General features: G+C 31.0%; 2 protein-coding genes across 2 annotated transcripts; both read right to left on the bottom strand.

Annotated features, from left to right (window-relative positions):
- Positions 9,758-12,363, bottom strand: LOC109347229 (GDSL esterase/lipase At5g03610-like). The gene is made up of 4 exons (XM_019586935.1): positions 12,229-12,363; positions 11,952-12,149; positions 10,498-10,769; positions 9,758-10,397 (listed from the first exon to the last, which is right to left on the bottom strand). Exons 1-4 carry the CDS (start codon positions 12,287-12,289, stop codon positions 9,879-9,881), a joined length of 1,050 nt encoding a protein of 349 aa, XP_019442480.1. The 5' UTR covers positions 12,290-12,363; the 3' UTR covers positions 9,758-9,878.
- On the bottom strand, positions 16,646-17,981 carry LOC109347110. The gene is made up of 3 exons (XM_019586835.1): positions 17,833-17,981; positions 17,165-17,793; positions 16,646-17,022 (listed from the first exon to the last, which is right to left on the bottom strand). Exons 1-3 carry the CDS (start codon positions 17,979-17,981, stop codon positions 16,646-16,648), a joined length of 1,155 nt encoding a protein of 384 aa, XP_019442380.1.

Raw genomic sequence — 18,844 nt, 5'->3', positions numbered from 1 at the left:
CACATGGTTTTGTCAACTCTTCGATTTTTCACTCTCTTCATTATGAAAACCTTTCAAATCAAATGGGTAAAGCAAAAGCAAGGAGGATGATTCATGATCTCACTAGGTGGGTTAGCCAGGACCCATATATACACCAATGCAATTATTGAGGTTATGGTCAATTGCTGAGTACAACATATTTGGTTCTACCTCAAGTAGCATGAACATCATTTGTTCCAATTTGGTGTTCAATCTTATCTCACCTAATAATATAGTATTGTTGGAGAAATTCCTTCTCCATCCGAAATCCATAGAGTGAATGCGGAAGTCCTTATGACCATGGCTTTGTTCCCACAACCTAATGTGTATGCCCATACATACACCCGAATGGAACATCCATGGTCCAGACCGAAGAAACCCCAAATGAGTTCATGGTGAAGATGAAGAACATACCTTGTTGAGCCATTTCCGGAATCTCGAAGGTATGAGGGTGCGATGATCTTCCAGATGATAGAGCGCCTTACGGTTTTCCTTTAGTTCTCTCTAGAGGGGAATGAGATAATACCTTAGTTTCTGAAAAGTGTTGTGTTGATGTTAGTTAGAGGAGAGACCTTATACTCATGCCTTATGAGCCTTATGGATGGGTAGATAGTGTTATCCTATCCTGGATAACACTATTCTCATCCTACCTTATTCTCCTTAACCTTAACACCTGAAAACCTGTTGCTCTACAAATGGGGACCATAACCCATAAAAGTAACCCCGTAGTGGTTACTACTTTAGTTGCAATAATTCTGATTCAGTCCCTTCATCAAATCAGAAATTGCCTGAAGGTATCTACACTTATTATTATTTCATGACACATATGCCCTTAGCCACCAAATTAATTACTTAAGATCATTTTATATTTTGGCTAATTACATAATGGCCATAACACATTTAAATTTTTTAGTTTACTTAATTCCTTCCCCATAAAATGATAAAGTTGTAAATGACATGATACTATATTATTGGAATGTAAGGATTGAGAATATCAATTTGGGACATCTGATCTTCATCCCAAATAGCAAGTAGTAATGCATGCATGTGCCATTCATATTTGGAGTGTCATCATATATAATGAATTTAGATCCTCTTTAGTACTATATGGTTCAGTAATATACGATCCAATATTTAGTAGGATGATGATGTGTCCTTCAAAAAATTTAATGATATAAATTTTAAATATTTTTACATATTCAATAGTCTAGTAATGTACGATCTATTGTTTTATACTATGCACCTGGATAATATATATTAAAGAAGAAAGAGGAGTATTATAAGTTTCGAAATTTGTAGTTTGGTATAAGTATACCTATTTCTATTGACAAATAAAACGTGAGGTCATGAGTTGAAACTATTGTAATTACATTTTTTTAAAGTCAAAGTACAACTATACCCGGATAATATATATTAAAGAAAGAAGAGCATTACAAGTTTCAAAATCTGTAATTCGATATAGATTTCTGTCAAAAACAAATTTGATTTAAATAGTTGTTAGGTTTATGAATTGATGCTTGACCTATGGTCATTAAGAATGACAATCCAATTTCTTATATTTTATTAATACACAATCTAATATACTTATTAATGTCCTACCATTTGTCCAAGAGCAATAGATCATGCCACTAATGATTGTGCATGATTAAGGTTAGAAATAGGCAAAGTCACTTATTGGACTTGCAATCTAATTTATCATTTTCCCCTCACCTAAGTATCCACAATGGACTTTACATTACATAAATGATATATTTAACTATGCATTTTAAGATTCTAATTTTTGGAAAAGTTTGTTTAACTTGCTAGGCATGCCTATTTATTTGATATTTATATATAATTAAAAGTTTATACAAATAATAATATAGTTTTATGCATTTTAAAACTATTAAAAAATTAAAAAAATGGGGTGAAAAATTTAAGCAAACAACAGAAAAAGAAGATATGATACAAACTTTTACAAATAATTTTAGAACATAAAGTTGTGACATGTGATAAGGAAAGTGAAATACAAAATTTGTTTTAAGATGGTGCTTTGAAAAACAAATTAGTCATGTAAATTTTTGGACCAATGATACTTGGAAAGTTCATTGGTGGATAAACTTTTGAGTGTGAGAGGAAGAATCAGCTACAAGATGTAAAGTTGATTCATCATCATTCTTGCAAAAGAAATATAGTAGACACATGGAAGTGGAACTTAGATTCACATGGGAGCTATGTGGTCCAAATAGTGTATTTGGCTCAAATAAATAAAAGGCAAACAAACATAAATAACTTGCTTAATATATGTTGGATAAATTTATACCTTTGATTGTTTGTTATTTTGTGTGAAAAGTTATAAGAGGTGGATTATATTAGCCATAAAAATGGAGCTACATAAAAGAAATATTATTCAAAGGGTGAAGGATTTATCATGTGTTTTGTGTGAAGATCACATTAAATCATTAGACCGTCGTTTTCTTGCATGTAGTTTTACAACAAATATTTGGAAAGGTTTTACTCATCATTAAGGATTCCAATGAACCTTCCTAACACTATTGGTGAATATTGAAGCTACATGACTCAATGTGTAAAAACAAAAAAGGGAGAAATCTTTGGAATTGTTATGGTTTTTTGTTTTGTGGTTTGTTTGGATTATGCAACATAGCTATATTCAAAGGAACAAATGTTAGTTTTATCCATCTAATGGATTTAGTTTATATTAGATTTTGAATTTGGTTGTCCGAATTTTAAATTTTTTACATATTAGTGATAGACTTCTTGTATTATATCTTCTAGCAAAAAAGAGCCATAATGTAATACTTTGCATATGGGTTAACACTCCTTATGTTCCTTTAATATATTTCTTAGCCTTAAAAATAATAATAAATAGTTAAGAATAAAAATATTTTATAAACACTACCATGTGTTAGTCTTTTTGTCACTAATGAGAAACAATCACTTTGTTAAAAAATTAAATTAACTTTCATTAAAAATTGGAATTTTGATGAGATGATTATTGTTTCTTACTTATATAACATTTGAAATAATATACAACAATGTGTATAGAAAATTTTCATTCCCGATGTAAGGCTTATAACATAATTATATTTAAGACTCAAAATAATACACTTAAAATTTTAACCAAAACTACGGATCATCCCAATGGCATAAGTGTGACATATGAATGAATCAACATACTAAATATAGGGAGATTGAATAACAAATAGGAAAATATATAAAATATATGATTATTATTATATATTAACAAGTATATATATGTATGTGTGGCAAGACAAAAATAGTGTATTTGTTAATTTTCATGAATATGAAATATTAATAATGTTCAAAGGTAATTTGAATTGCAATCATGTAGTGTGTGATGTTATAATTATATATGATATTTTTTGCTTCCTCTTTATAATTCAAAGGCAATTGGACAACATGTTGGAAGAAACATAAGTTCACATATAGAAGTAAGTTTCTCAAATACAATAATTCCCAATTATCAATTTATAGAGTTTTAGGGTTACAATGTTACCTATAATTAATGGAGAAGTTTTTTCGTTAGATTTCATCTCTTCTCTTTTCTCCTTTTCCCTTCTTCATCTCCTCTAAATGCTAGGCTATATGGTTTGATGATTAAAATCTAAATTTTTCTCTCCTAATATCTTATACTAACTCAAACATTCATTGGTCCTATTCTTATTTTTATTAAACGTAAGATCTTTTACCCTAAATAATTTATTAATTTTTATAACAATTACCAATTTTTAAATCTTATACAATCAAATATTTTAATTATGTCAACACAATAAATAATGATAAACATATCAATTTATACTATTTTATAATATTTAGAGAGTAGTATAAATTATATAAGAAAACATGATAATGAAAGAATAAGATAAACAATATACAAATAATAATCTTCAAAATAAAATAATAAATTCACATATAATATTAAGGATAGAACACGATATAATATATAAAAATAATATCATTCAAAATCGAATAACATTTTGACGTATATAATTGAATAGTATAGTAATGATAATTATAACAATATAAAAATAATAACAATATAATTCTATTATTATTTTTTATCTTAATATTTAAATATCTTTTTAAAGTGAATTGATTATACCCTTGTATTCATTTTAACTTAAAATAAAACTATAGTATGTGATTCAAAATTTAATCAAGAAAATATAGTAAAGTTAGGGATACATTTCTCTTCTCCTTAAATATAATTTTATTCTCAAATTTTGATGTTACTATTTATTAAAACAACACTAGATATAATAGTCTCAACTCATACTCCAGCTTTCAAGTATTCTCCTTTGAGAAGATCCTTCTCAAAAAAACTATTACCAAAGTAATTCCCTTACTCAAACCATCAATCACATAATCATCTTTCATTGTTGATACTTTAACTTACGTTAAAATTCTAAAGAAACTTCACTTGAATTATTTTTTATGTTCAATTCTATTTAATCAAACAAATATTTAAACCATTTATGGTAAATAAACACCTTCAGAGTGCAAACTGTCAAGTCTTCCTTGGATTCTATCCAAACTAGCATATCTGACCTAGGTTAGGACCAGGCTCTGCTGGATCAGGAGACCATTGCCCAAAATGAATTGTTGAATGCTTTGCTTGTGGATGAACAATTTTGGAAGGAGAAATCTAGGATTAATTGCCACACTCAGGGGGATTGAAATACTAGTTTCTTTCATAAATTTGCTAAAATAAGGCACACCACCAAGTCTCACACTATGCTTAGGGATGGGGAGAACATCTTGCTTGATCAATCTGGCGTAGCAAATCACGCTCTACCCTTCTTCACAGACCTCTACGCTTCTCAGAATCACTCCCAACCTAACAATCTCATTCAACATGTGGTGCCTGACCTGGTTTCTAAGGAAGACAATATTTTGATTTCTAAATTCCATATGCCTGAGGAGATAAAGGTTGTTGTCTTTGCTTTGAATGGGGATGGGGCTCCTGGCCCAGATGGTTTTGGGGGCTGCTTTTTTCAGACCTTTTGGGATATTGTGGGCTTGGATGTATGCAACTTAGTCAATCAATTTTTCTCTCAAGGTTGGATGCTCCCTAACCTTAACAGTAATTTTGTGATTTTAATCCCTAAATTCCCTATGACTGATAGAATTGAGGATTTCAGGCTAATAGCTTTGTCAAATTTCCAATTTAAAATCATCACCAAAATCCTAGCTAATAGGCTTGCTGAGATTGCTTCTAAACTTATGTCTAATCAACAAAATGGGGTTCATCAAAGATAGACATATCAAGAATTGCATTTGTCTAGCCTCGAAGGCTGTCAATCTCCTTGATCATAAGACTTTTGGTGGGAATTCAGCAATCAAGCTGGATATAAAAAAAACCTTTGACACAATAGATTGGATTTTCTTGCTGGATAGTTTAAAGACTTTTGGGTTTAACAACACTTTTATCATATGGACCAATGTAATTCTTAATTCTGCTAAGTTGTCCATTTCAATCAATGGCCAGAATTTTGGGTTCTTTCATTGCAAAAGAGGAGTTAGGCAAAATGATCCCTTTTCCCCTCTTCTTTTTTGTCTGGCTGAACAAGTATTCAACATGAGGTTATCCTTTATGTTGATGTTATCTTGATTTTATGAAAATGCATCAAAAGGAAAGTTTTGGCTCTTAATAAGCTCATCCTTTAATATGGCCAAGCATCTCGTCAAATCCTTAACTATAACAAATGCAAGTTTTACTCCACTGAGGCTTCTGTTAGGAAAACTTTGAATTTATCATCCTAGTTAGAATTCTCTGCTGGACACCTTCCTTTTAACTATTTAGGAGTCCATCTCTTCAAAGGTAAGCCTAAGCTCATCCACCTTTAACCTTTAGCTGACAAGGTTGTCAATAAGCTTGCTAAGTGGAAAGGATATTGCCTCTCAATTATGGGTAGAATTGAACTTGTTAAATTCATAACTCATAGCATGCTTATGTATAGCTTCCATGTTTACTCTTAGCCAACTTTGTTGCTAAAGAGAGTTGACAGTTGTATTAGAAACTTCATATGGTCAGGTGATACTAAAAAGAACAAGCTTGTTACTGTTGTTTGGCATAAGGTTAGTAGACCTGTTAAAGAGGGTGGTCTTGGTCTGAGGTCTATCATAACTCTGAATAAAGCAGCCTTGCTAAGGCTTACCTGGGAATTGCAATCTTCTAATCTTGAATGGACAAATTTCTTTAATAAGAGATTCTATATGGCCAGTAGGTCTGCTCCTTCCCATATCAAATCTTTTGTTTGGCCTAGCATCATGAATAATTGGCAAATAGTGGCTGATAACTCCCACTAGTTAGTGGGGGATGGGTAAAAAATCAACTAATGGCTGGATAATTGGCTTGGATCCCCCTTCTCTGTTACTTTGAATATACCTGCCAACCTTCGTTTGTGCCTGGTTGCCTCAATTGCAGATTTTATTATGGACTCCAAATGGATAATCCATGATTGGATGGTTATACTTCACCCTCAGATTTCCTCAAAAATTGTTAAAATCCCTATCAAGTCAATTGACTAGCATGATCATTTGATCTGGAAGCACTCAACTGATGATAGGATGACTATGAAAGATGCTTACTCTTTTCTTAAGCCTCCTACAAATCAGCCTTCTTGGTACAAATTCCTTTGGGCTAAATCAATTCCCCCATCAAAGTCTTTCACAACTTAGAGGTTCCTTATGTAATGCTGCTGCTGAGTTGTCCCTTTGCTAACTCTATTTGGAACTAGTTAAGATGCCTGATTGATTCTTCCCTGGACAGAACCTCTATTGCTAATATCCTGCTTGTCTGCAATAAAAGTTGGAGTCCTCAAATAAAAGAGGTGATTATTGCTTGCATAATCTCTACTATCTTCACCATCTAGCTCTGCGGGAACAAGTCAAGGTTTGACAACCTCAACATCTCTATATATTAAGCAGTTGCTAGAATCAAAATAAATGTTGCTTTGTGGGGGAATTCCTCAAGCAAGTTGGTCAGACCTTCTCTGAATGAGTTCTCCATTCTCAGAGCTTTCAATGTCTCTGCTAATTTTCTTAAAGTTCCCAAAATTACTACTGTCACTTGGCTCCCCTTTGATGGCTAGACAAAAATTAATATAGATAGTGCTGCCCACGGGTGCCCTGGTCATGCTGGTGGAGGGGGTATTTTCAGAGACTGTTTTGGTGCTCCCAAGGGTTGTTTTGTTGCTTACTTTGGCATCCGCGACTCCCTTTATGATGAATTACTCTCTACGATTATGGCTGTTAAGATAGCTCATTCTAATGGTTGGAATAACCTCTGGTTGAAGTGTGATTATTTAATGGTGGTCTATATCTTCAATGGCAAAGGAAAAGCACCTTGGAAGCTTCTTCGGACTTGGAACAAGTGTTGTGCTCGAATTTCTTCTATGGAGTTTAGAATATCCCATATCTTTAGAGAGGGGAATGTTTACGCGGATCGATTGGCTGCCTTTGAGGTGAGATCTAAGGTGGATTTGTGGTGGGATTCTATTCTGTCTTTTCTTTATGCCGATGTAGTTAGAAATTTGTTGAGACTATCTATTATGGAAAAGCGTTGAGAAGTTTAGAGAACAATAGAGCATAGAGTTAGAGTCAATAAGGAGATTCTTATGTTAGTTGGATGGATATCAACGACAGTGAATTATAAAATGAGCTTAATATCTATGCACTAATACTGTAAAGATTTATATACATTTGATACATCATTTATTATTTATTTGTATTATTTTTTCTTTTTTTGAAGAATCAAGAATAATAAAACATGAATGCTGAATTATATGGTCGTGTATAAAACTCATCCATCATTAGTAAATACATTCTTTTTCTCTTCTTTGATTCATTATTATGTAACGGAAGCCTTTAATAGATCTAATAGATTGTGTCATCCATTTTCCATTCTTACAATTTTTTATAGGAAAAATACAAATTTTCTAGAAATATAGGATACTAGGGATACATAGCTGACATTCGACAAATTGATTTTAATATAATAAGTTAAGATCATCTCAATTAATGGATAGGTAAATATAAAAAAAATATTAATAATGTTTTCGTCTAGTGGTTTAATCATGTAAGGTTTCCCTAGATCTTTAGGATGACTAAAAAGTCAAGAGCTCGATTCCTCGAAATGGCGTTTGTTGGGAGAGCAGCCATACATCCTGAATAAGATTAGTTCTTTACTCAAAAAGTAAAGAAATATTTTTAATAGTACCAAGAAAATACATCAAAAACAAAATAAAATAATAGTATGACATAATATTTTTACCATATAAGATACATTTTTACTCTTTATATAGGATATACTTTTACCTTTAAATGCAAATATTTTGCTTTTGCCTTTTCAGTATTGTAAATGATTTTTTTCTATTTACAACTATCTAATCAATAATAAGTGTTAACAACATAATACGTCATATGACAATAGTTGCGTTAATCATGACAAGAACTAAATCCAAATTATAGACATAAATAATTAAATATCATTAAAAAAGTTTTAAGTAATAAATAAATTTGGAAATAAAAATATATTTAAATTAAACCATATTTTCTATAAAAAGAAAAAAAATCAGATTACACTATTCAAGTGTTTTATCTTTTTATGTATGTTTTTTTTTCTTTTTTGTTGATGAACATGTCTTACGTTTCTTTTCTTATGATTGTCTTTTGTGCATTTTGATTTTTCAACTTTTAAAAATCTGTGAGTTTCAAAATCAAGCAAATTTGTCCCAAAATCAAACATTCTCACACTCCTTACCTTTTTAATGTTTCCATTCCGACACCTTCAGTCCTCTATTCTCCCCCTAACTTTATTTAAACCAAATCGGACAAACTATTTATGGAAAAAACACTGATTAAATAATTTTAGCCAGAATCATTGACTCAAGATTTCTTAACAAAAAATGAGAACATTCTATTTCCATATTAAACCCAAATAAGATAAACTCTATTATCAAGATTTCTTAACAAAAAATGAGAACATTCTATTTCCATATTAAACCCGAATAAGATAAACTCTATTATTAATATAGTAATACTCATCAATATATTAAACCCTAAGATGATTTACTAATTAAACTATATACTAGTAAAATTAGACCTATATATATACTAACATTAATGTTAAAAACTAATAAAAAAATTGATAGATAATTTTATTTAAATCATATTTGGCACTATCAATTATATGTATCCTGTCAGATAAGAACCTAAATGTCACTCACAGGAAACGAATCATTGACCTTCTCGTAATATATTATGTTTTATAAATATAAACAAAGAATTTATGGTTGCTTGTTCAATTCTTCTTAATATCATTTTGATAAAAATTAAGTTACTTTCATAAAAGTTTTGTTAATTTGAAATTAAAATCAGTCGATATGACATGTACAATTTAAATAAAAATCGATCGATATTACTAATTTGAACTGATATGATTGCATGATCATAATTGTTGTACAATATTAGTAAGAAGATTAATTCACCAGTTTTTTGATTAAATAATACGGTACGGAACAATTTTTATAACTATGGGATAAATAATAGAAACATATATAAACATAAATTAGGGGTTGAAATTATCTCTAGCATTGAAGGTGGTATTCGATTAAGATAATAACAAGGGACAAAAGTAAAAAAAACATTTTTATGAATTAAATAATTTAAAATATTATGAAAATATATTTCCTCCTGGCATAACAAAGAGAACAAGATAACAAATGAGAAGCTGGTCCATTATTAAACACAAAAACAAAAAGAACATATGAAACTTGGTTGAAATTTCACAACTTATTGCTTGCTAAGAAATAGCATGCATGTGCACTTCTTCTAATCTAGTGAAGAATTTGGTGAAGAGCTTTGGTGGATTTCATCTCCTCAAACACAGCATGCCACCCTGCTTGTGAAGGGTGAACAATATCCCAAAAAAATGCTTTTTTAGGATTAGCACAAACCGTATATTTCTTCACATTGTTCTTATCCACACTCCCACAGTAATACTCACTGCTAACCCCAGCACAGCATGGCTTCAACGGGTTCTCAATGTTATGTTTTTTAGGCTTATTAAGCACTGACAAGAAGGTATCATAAAGGTTAAGGATTATGAAACTTGGGTGATCTTTGTTTTGTTGGTTCAATTTGGCCACAGATTGAGTCAATAAAGTGTTATGGAGATTTGATATTGCGTTTGCGGTATCGTTGCATTTCTGGAATGAGGATGCTGCTGTTGCAATTGGAAGGCACCCAAAGGGTTGAAGACCATCCACAACAACTTTCTTCACTCCCAACTTTTTCAATCGAATCAAATCTTTGGTTGTTTGGTTCACCAGTGAGACGATGAAAGATGGTACACCCTGCATGCATATCATTATTATTGGTTTTGGTTATCACAAATTTTAGGTATTAGGTGGTGCTAAAAATTGGTGTAGAATAATTCCAAGTTAACTCAATTACCTGGATAGAACCATTTGTAGTCAAGTAATAGGTATAGTCATTTCCAGCTACAGAAACAAGGGCCACTGAGTTTTTAAGGTCTGAGACACCATACAGTTTATATTTGATGAGTTTCTCAAACGAATCAATCTGAGTTGTGAGGTTAGGGCCTCTAGTAGAGGTGTCAAAGGCACCAGTACCCCCAAAAGCAAAGTTTATCCCATATTTTAGGTGTTGTGGCGCCAGTTTCCTTAGATTGAAGGGGAGTGGTGATTGCAACTTCAAATACTTAGCTGAAGCATCACAAGTAGATGTGTTATTCATTAGTTATCATGTGAAGAAGTAATAACTAGCAAAAATAAAAGAAGGTTAAGCTATTTTTTTAGTAATGAAAACTTTATTAATTAAAAGATAAAAAAATTAAAAAAATAAGTAGTACTTTTGTTCACGTAATTCTTAAATTAATAAAATGAGAGACAATCTGATGGGCGTCTTATCCAATCAATAAGCGAATAAGAAAAAAGAGGAAAATAAATTAGGTATTATTTTTCTTAATAATAATAATATTATATTATTCGTGTATATTTTTATTCAAGATAACGAGTTTCGGCATAACGATAAAATTGTTATTCATGTATATTTTTATTCAAGAGAATCCTAACAGGAATATTTATAGAATAACAATAAGTGATATTCTCAATAAAAAAGTGAATATTTATAAAGTAACAGTGATATTCTCAATAAAAAGTGAATATTTATAAAGTAACAATAAGTGATATTCACTATAAAAAAGTGAATATTCCAACTCACCTTGTATTAAGTGAAAGGTTTGCTAATGTGATTGTATAAATCAGTATGCAAGTCAAATAGTACTGCTCACTGATAATTATTAAGTCGGATTAAAATAAACCTAAGGTAATGTGCAATATAATTTGTTTCAAACATCATGGAAGCATATATAAGTGATAAATGGTAATGACTAAAAATTCAAACACTATATAGGAATGCTGAGTGTTGTAGCAATGATTAGTAATATTTTTTTTATCAGCAATAGCAATGATTAGTAATATGAATAATAAAAGTGTGTACATCAGAAAACTTTGTGTCACACAAGAAAGTAAAGAACACAGTAATAACAAATCTATTCTCTGAGAAATAAGATTAGAATAGATAAGAACGTGGGACACTGATATGGAAATGAAGGAAAAAAGTGGGACAAATACAACAATGCATCATTTTAATAGCAAAAGAGAGAACCTCAGAACTCAGAAAAGGAAAAGTGACAAGTCAAAGAGAAAATGATTGGTGATATTTAATGGGTCAAACTTTAAGAATCAAATATGAAATATATTAAGAATGAATTTTGAAATAAATAAAAAGTATTAATGTTTAATATAATAAAATTAATTAAAAATCAGTTATTATATTTTATACCATTAGGTCTAAGCAAACAATGGTGTTACTATTACACATACCAAAGAAATCGGTGAAGACTCTTCCATCAGAGAAACGACCAACGGGTTTGCCTGGAAATGTGACTCCATAAGGGCTTTTCCATGAACTAGCTAAATCCTTCTTTATGTTTCCGGTGTCACAATAAGAGTCACCAAAAACAAACAACTTTTTTGGGGCATGCTTAGTTTTGTGACCTTCAACTTGGAACCCACTTTGTCCTATAAATAATAAATCATATATGAGTCTTTCATAAATCTGACAAATAATAACTGAAGTAACGAACAAAAGGACACATACCTGAGAGATATAGGATTGCGAAAAGGGAGAGAAGGGTGAAGAGTTTATTGTATGAGTACATAATGAAATGGGATATTATCAAGTTTTGATTTTGAAGAGAAGGGAAAAAGAGAGGTGCTACTCGCTAGTGGGAATAAGATGGTGCGAGTGCAAACATAGATGGATGTGTGTGTTTTTTTTTATAATGAGTGAGATGACATGCACGAGACCTAAAAGTAGGTTAGCCATCAATTGAATAAGTTAGTCCTCCACATCATAATTATAAGCTCCTAATGTTTTAGATAAAGATGACCAAATTATTAACCCATTTAAATTCGAGAAAGTTAAACTTATACTATAGAGTTAATATATTTAAATTGATATAATTTAATAAATAAATATAGTAATGAATGAATAAACATAATCATTATATCTAAAAGATAGTAATGAATATATTTATTTGGATGAATATTAAATTAATTCCAAAACAAGCATTCAAAAATGGTTTTCTTTGATTTTTAATTTCATTGATTATCTTAACTCTCATTTTTTTTTTATTGTTTCTCACTCTCACTTTAAATTTTTTATTAAATTGAAATCAATCATAAGAGATGTGAATGTGTTAATTTTAAAAATTTATTCATGTCCGGAACATATAAATGTTTATTTTATTTAAAAATGTACACATAGAAATTTTACATATTATATGCTTGTAGAATATTGTTGTAAAAAATTATTTTGAAAGTTCAAAACATCACTTTTAAAAAATAAAAACACTTTTTGAAAAGGTGATTTTAAATAGTGATTTTTAAAAAAATATGATTGTAAACATGTTTTATTGAATCAATGAATTATAAAAAAAATTATCTTAAAAAATGTTTTTAGTTCCAATTAAAAAATCAAATTGATAGGATATCTATCTATCCAAATTTATGAAAATGAAGTCATAGATGGATTAGATAGATTGAAATTTATTTATTAAGTTTAGATTGAAATAAATTGAATAATTTAAAATATGATTTAAATAAATTTATATGTATTGGTGGATAACTTTTCATTTAACCATTATGATTCAAATCCAAATCTAAATTCACTTTTTTGTCACCCATAATTTCATGTAGTTTTTTACATGTTGATAAAGTGATTTTTGGTAAACATGAAATTGATGAAATATGTAACATTTAAAAGCTAGTTTTTAGAAATATATTTGAAGTAGCTTTTCAAAAATGGTAAGATATTTCAATAATTCACCAGTAAATAGAGTGCACAAAAATATATACTAAAATATAAATAAATTAATATTGGTTGGAAACTTAATTTATTAGTTTGATGAGATTAAATCATCATATATAAATATAGAACTTTCGAAATATTAAATATATAATATTAATTTATTATGTTTATTTTAAAAAAGTATGCAAATCAATTTAAAAATATTATTTCATTATTAACGACAGTCATTCCAACTGATTACTAATAAATTTCAACTCGTTCAAAAGTTAACATATTAAATAAAAAAATCATATGGTTTAATTTGTTTATAATGTTACTTTTCTGTTATACCTATATTTAGAACCCAAAATTTGGCTAGAGAAGGGAAAAAATCGAAACTTTCCTTATTCATTAAAACTCAGTTTTAGTCTTTAACTATTACTCTACCATAATATGATTTAAATTTTATTTGTTTCTCGTGTTGAAAAATGTCCTTTTTAACTGAGTTTCATTTCAAAATTATGCAGTACTATAAATAATTTTTTTACTTTTTATTTACTACTATGTTTTTATCCATATCTTCATTTTGAAAGATTTTTTTTTTCATATTTATTTGTCTTGATTAAAAGTTCAATAGTACATTAATTTTTATTTTTTGTATTTACCTTTACTTAATACTGTCTTGCTTCACACAAATCTTGAGAAAAAACTGATGCTCTTAAAAAATAGTATATTGATATAAAAAAACACAATAAATATCAACGAAAATCAACAGAAATATAATATTTCTTAAAAGACAAGTTTTGTTGCGATTGGAGAGATAAAAAAAAGTGATATTATTTAATATTATGAACGCCTAATTTTGTCAACTTAAAGTAATGAAGAGCAAAATGATAATTTTTACAGTTTTATAAAATCAAATAAATATTATTTTTACCCATATATTGGCATCACGAATTTTGTTATCATACAAGGATTTTATGTTTTTTTACTCAATCTAGGGTCTTTTAGTAATATCTGAGAAATAAGGAAATTGAGTCATTTCCCTATCAAAATAAATTTAGAAAATAAGAGTATTTTGGTGATTTTTAAATAAAAACGACAAGAAAATAATTTTACAAAGTTAGTAATTTTTAAATAAAATTGGAGTGGATAATGAATGGTATTGGTATTTTTTAAAATCAGATTAGATAATCAGTTTTTAAGTAAGGGATAAGAATATTAACCGTTGTTATTAGTTTTTTTGAATATTAGATATAGGGATGGTAATGAGTCTAGTTTTTTTTATAAGGCTGATGGTGCAAAAGCACCACCTATTTCATTGATAAGAGCCACAAGAACAGAGGAAACAGAGAGAAAAAAAACAACAGAACATAGAGGAAAAGAAGAGCATTAGAATTTTCTAAATCTATAGCTAGGCAAACCCATAGCATTCCTAGCAAGCTCAAACTGAATAAAATGAGGCGTTGAGTTCCACCAGGTCGTTGATTTTGATTTGATTCCAAGGTTTGCTAGCATGTCAGCACAAGAATTCCCCTCCCTGAAGATATGAGTGACTTTGAAGTTCATTTTTAATATGATGCTTCGGCATCTGTACCACCTATTCTGCAGCTTCCAAGGCACCAACAGATGGCATTTAAAAAACTGAACAACTAACAAGGAATCACATTTAAGCACTTCCAGCCCTTATTAAAAGCACACTCCACTGACAGAATGGCTGCTAAAAGCTCAACATAAATCGCATATTGGATGTCAAAATACAAGGCAAAAGCTGCCACATAATGGCCCAACCCATTTCGGAAAATTCCACCTCCTCCAGCATGCCTAGGAGAGCCTTGAGCCGCCCCATCAGTGTTAACTTTGATCCAGTTTCCGATAGGAGGATCCCATATAACTTCAATGATTTTAGGAGCATGGCTGTAGCATATAGGGACCTTTAGGTCTCTAAGAATTTTAAAGTCTGTTAAAGAGGAGTTGGCACAAGAGTTGCAGTAGGAACCAGAGAGAGCTATATCCGCTTTGACCTTAGATAAAGCTTGAGAGAAATTGATTGATTTGTCCTCAAACCTGTTAATGTTTCTACAATACCAAACAGTGTTGATAACATGAATGATGCTAGCCACTAAAATTTCCCTAAGTTGAGGGCTCCAATTCATGTTACAAGCCAACATAATTGAATTGATGGAAGTAGTGTCCAGGTTAATAGAGAATGTGTTTCCTAACCAATACCACAGATCAGAGGCAAGCTTGCAATGTAAGAATAAATGATCAAAGTTTCGTTGTGAATTCTGCACGGATTGCACCTTGAAATAATCTCACAACCTCTTTTCCTCATATTCTCATCCGTTGGCAACTTTCTATTAATCAATCTCCATAAAGTGAAGGATTTAGAAGGAGGAATGGACTTAGACCAGATTAGAGAGCACCATATGATTTTGTTACCAGGAGTTGAGAAATGAGCAACCGCATTCTTCATAATTAGGCATCCCTCAGAAGATCCTTGCCAAGCCACTCTGTCTTGATTATCATAGATTGTAGTGTTGGATATGTCCTTTGATATATTTGGGAAGAGATTATTTAGGCTACAGGGAATAATCCACTTCTTATTAAGAGTGAAGTCTACCACTGAAGCAAGCAGATTTTCCTACATCTCTAGAGGAATAAAAAGATGGTCAACAAGAGGTCTCCCTAACCAGTTATCCCTCCAGAAGTTGATTTGCTTGCCGTCACCAACTACCCAGATTGAGTTCTCATGAGTAGTTAACCAGTGATCTTTAATACCTGGCCATATTGAAGACTTGAAGTACCTGTTGGCAATTTTGAATTTGCTATCAAATCTTTGCCTATAGAACACTGCCCAGTCTTGCTTAGAACCCGACATTTCCCAAGTTAACTTCAACAAAGAGGCTTTGTTGAGTAAACTTATAGATTTCAAGCCCAAACCACCTTCTAACACTAGAGAGCACACCTTACTCCAAGAGACAGTAACTAGCTTCCTGATAGCAGTATCACCTGCCCATATAGAGTTCCTCATGCTTTTATCCACTAGCTTGATCAGTTGAGATGGCCACTTATATATATGAAAACTATAAACCATCATGCTTTGGATAATTGACTTAACCAATTCAACTCTTCCCATAATAGAGAGAGTGGACCCCTTCCAATTAGCCATTTTTTGGATTATCTTATCTGCTATGGGTTGTAGGTGCACTTTCCTTGGTTTCCCTTAAAACAAAGGGACTCCAAGGTAGTTGAAAGGAAGGGAACCAACATAAAAGCCAAGAATATCAGCAAGATAAGAGGATTTCCTAGTAGAAATTTTCCCTGAGTAGAATTTGGATTTGGAAATGTTTATTTGTTGACCTGAGGCTAAAGCATAATCCGAGATGAGGCTTTTAAGGTTGAGAAGCTCTTTATTAATCCCCTTGCAGAAAATAAGAATGTCATTAGCATAAAGAACATGGGAGGGAGTTTGAAGACCCTTAGGCCTAGATATGGAACTAAGCTTGTGAGACCTCACTAGATCAGAGATACCCCTACTTAAAACATCTTCAGCCAAGCAGAAAAGCTGAGGAGAGAGAGGGTCTCCTTGTCTAACACCCTCTTGCAACCAAAGAAACCAATAGCCTTGCCATTAACATTAATGGAAAGCTTTGCAGAGTGGAGGATGACAGAGTCATGAGTAAAAACTTCCAATCAATAGTGTCAAATGTCTTCTTAATGTCCAGATTTATGATTAGATTACCCCCGAAAACTTTATAATCCAGAAGATTAGTTGCCTCAAATGCAAGGCAAATACAGTCCTGAATTTGCCTACCTTTTATGAAACCTCTTTCCTCCTTAGAGACAATTCTAGAGGCAATAACTGCTAATCTATCAGCTAGCTCTTTGGAAATAATTTTGAACTGAAAGTTAGCAATAGCAACTGGCCTATACTCCTCAATTTTATCCGCCCCCTTTACCTTAGGGATCAAGACAATATTGTTTGCATTCATATTAGGCAATAGCCAGCTATCCCTGAAGAATTGGATCATAGATTTGCACACCTCTTCTTTCACAATTTCCCAATAAGTTTGATATAAAGAGCCACAAAATCCATCAGGGCCAGGAGCTCCATCCGCATTTAAAGAAAAGACAACCTTTTTAATTTCCTCACAAGTAAGCAACTTGGTTAACATGTTGTTTTCCTCCTCAGACACAATGTTGGGCACCACAGATTGGATCAAAGTGTTTTGCATAGTGAAATTCTCAGATCCAAATATAGAAGTGAAGTAGTGAAGAATGTGACTTTCAATTTCAGTCGGGTTTGTGAGTAAACTATCCCTCTCCTTAATCAAAGAAAGGGAGTTTGTAACCTGCCATATCCTAGATGTCCTGTGAAAGAAAGAGGTGTTTATATCACCACCAATCTACCAATTTATCCTTGCCTTATCTTTCCAAAAAATCTCCTCCATGTCCAAAGCTTTCAGAAGATTCTTTTGAGCAGCAACTTCTTGCTCTCTTATGTCAATATCATCCACATTGTTATTGATGCAATCCTGCAAATACTCAACCTCTTGCATAACATTGTTAATATTTAGGTGTATGTTTCCAAACACATTTTTGTTCCAAAGTCTAAGGTCTTTTTAAGAGCTTTCAGCTTTTGGAGAGCACAAACATAGGACAACCATGAAATTCATACCTCCAAGCCTTATAAATCACTCTATTGCAGTCAGAATGCTCGTTCCACATTTTCTGGAATTTGAAAGGAGACAATTTTCTATCATCCAGATTTGAGGAGCAAAACAATATAGGATGATGATCAGAAGCAAAACAATATAGGATGATGATCAGAAGCAAAACAATATAGGATGAGTCTAGTTGGATTTCAGTAGTGTATTATTTAGATTCGCCATGTTGCTTCATTTTTGGACCCAGACCCATGCAAATACCCACTGGGTCTATCACCCACAGATCCTTGGGTATCCAGCGAGTACCCACAAAATAAAAAAATAAAAAATATTTTTCTGTAATTTATGTAATTGTGTATTTGTTTACTACAATCATATATGTTATTTAGGTAATCAACAAGAGGGAAAAATATAAAAAAATAATTTAAAGTTTTAAACACATTTTAAATTGACTATTTCAACATTATGAGGTAAAATTAATTTAATAAGAATTGTTCAATCAATATAATATTATATTACACTATCAATTAATAATATAACATCACATTACTACTTAACAATGTAACATCACTCTTTAACAATGTATCAATTATATTTAAGAATTATAATATAACATTATGGATTAACAACTATATATATATATATATATATATATATATATATATGAGGGATCCACATATTTCCTATAATTGATAGCTAAGATATAGAGTAAATTGTTTAAACTTACTCATAGTGTAAGTGAATTCCTTCATATA

Source organism: Lupinus angustifolius, chromosome LG05 (assembly GCF_001865875.1).
Source record: "Lupinus angustifolius cultivar Tanjil chromosome LG05, LupAngTanjil_v1.0, whole genome shotgun sequence".
Classification (NCBI taxonomy): Eukaryota; Viridiplantae; Streptophyta; class Magnoliopsida; order Fabales; family Fabaceae; genus Lupinus; species Lupinus angustifolius.
The sequence above is the reverse complement of the archived record's forward strand: the minus strand, read 5'-3'. Positions and strand labels throughout refer to the sequence as shown.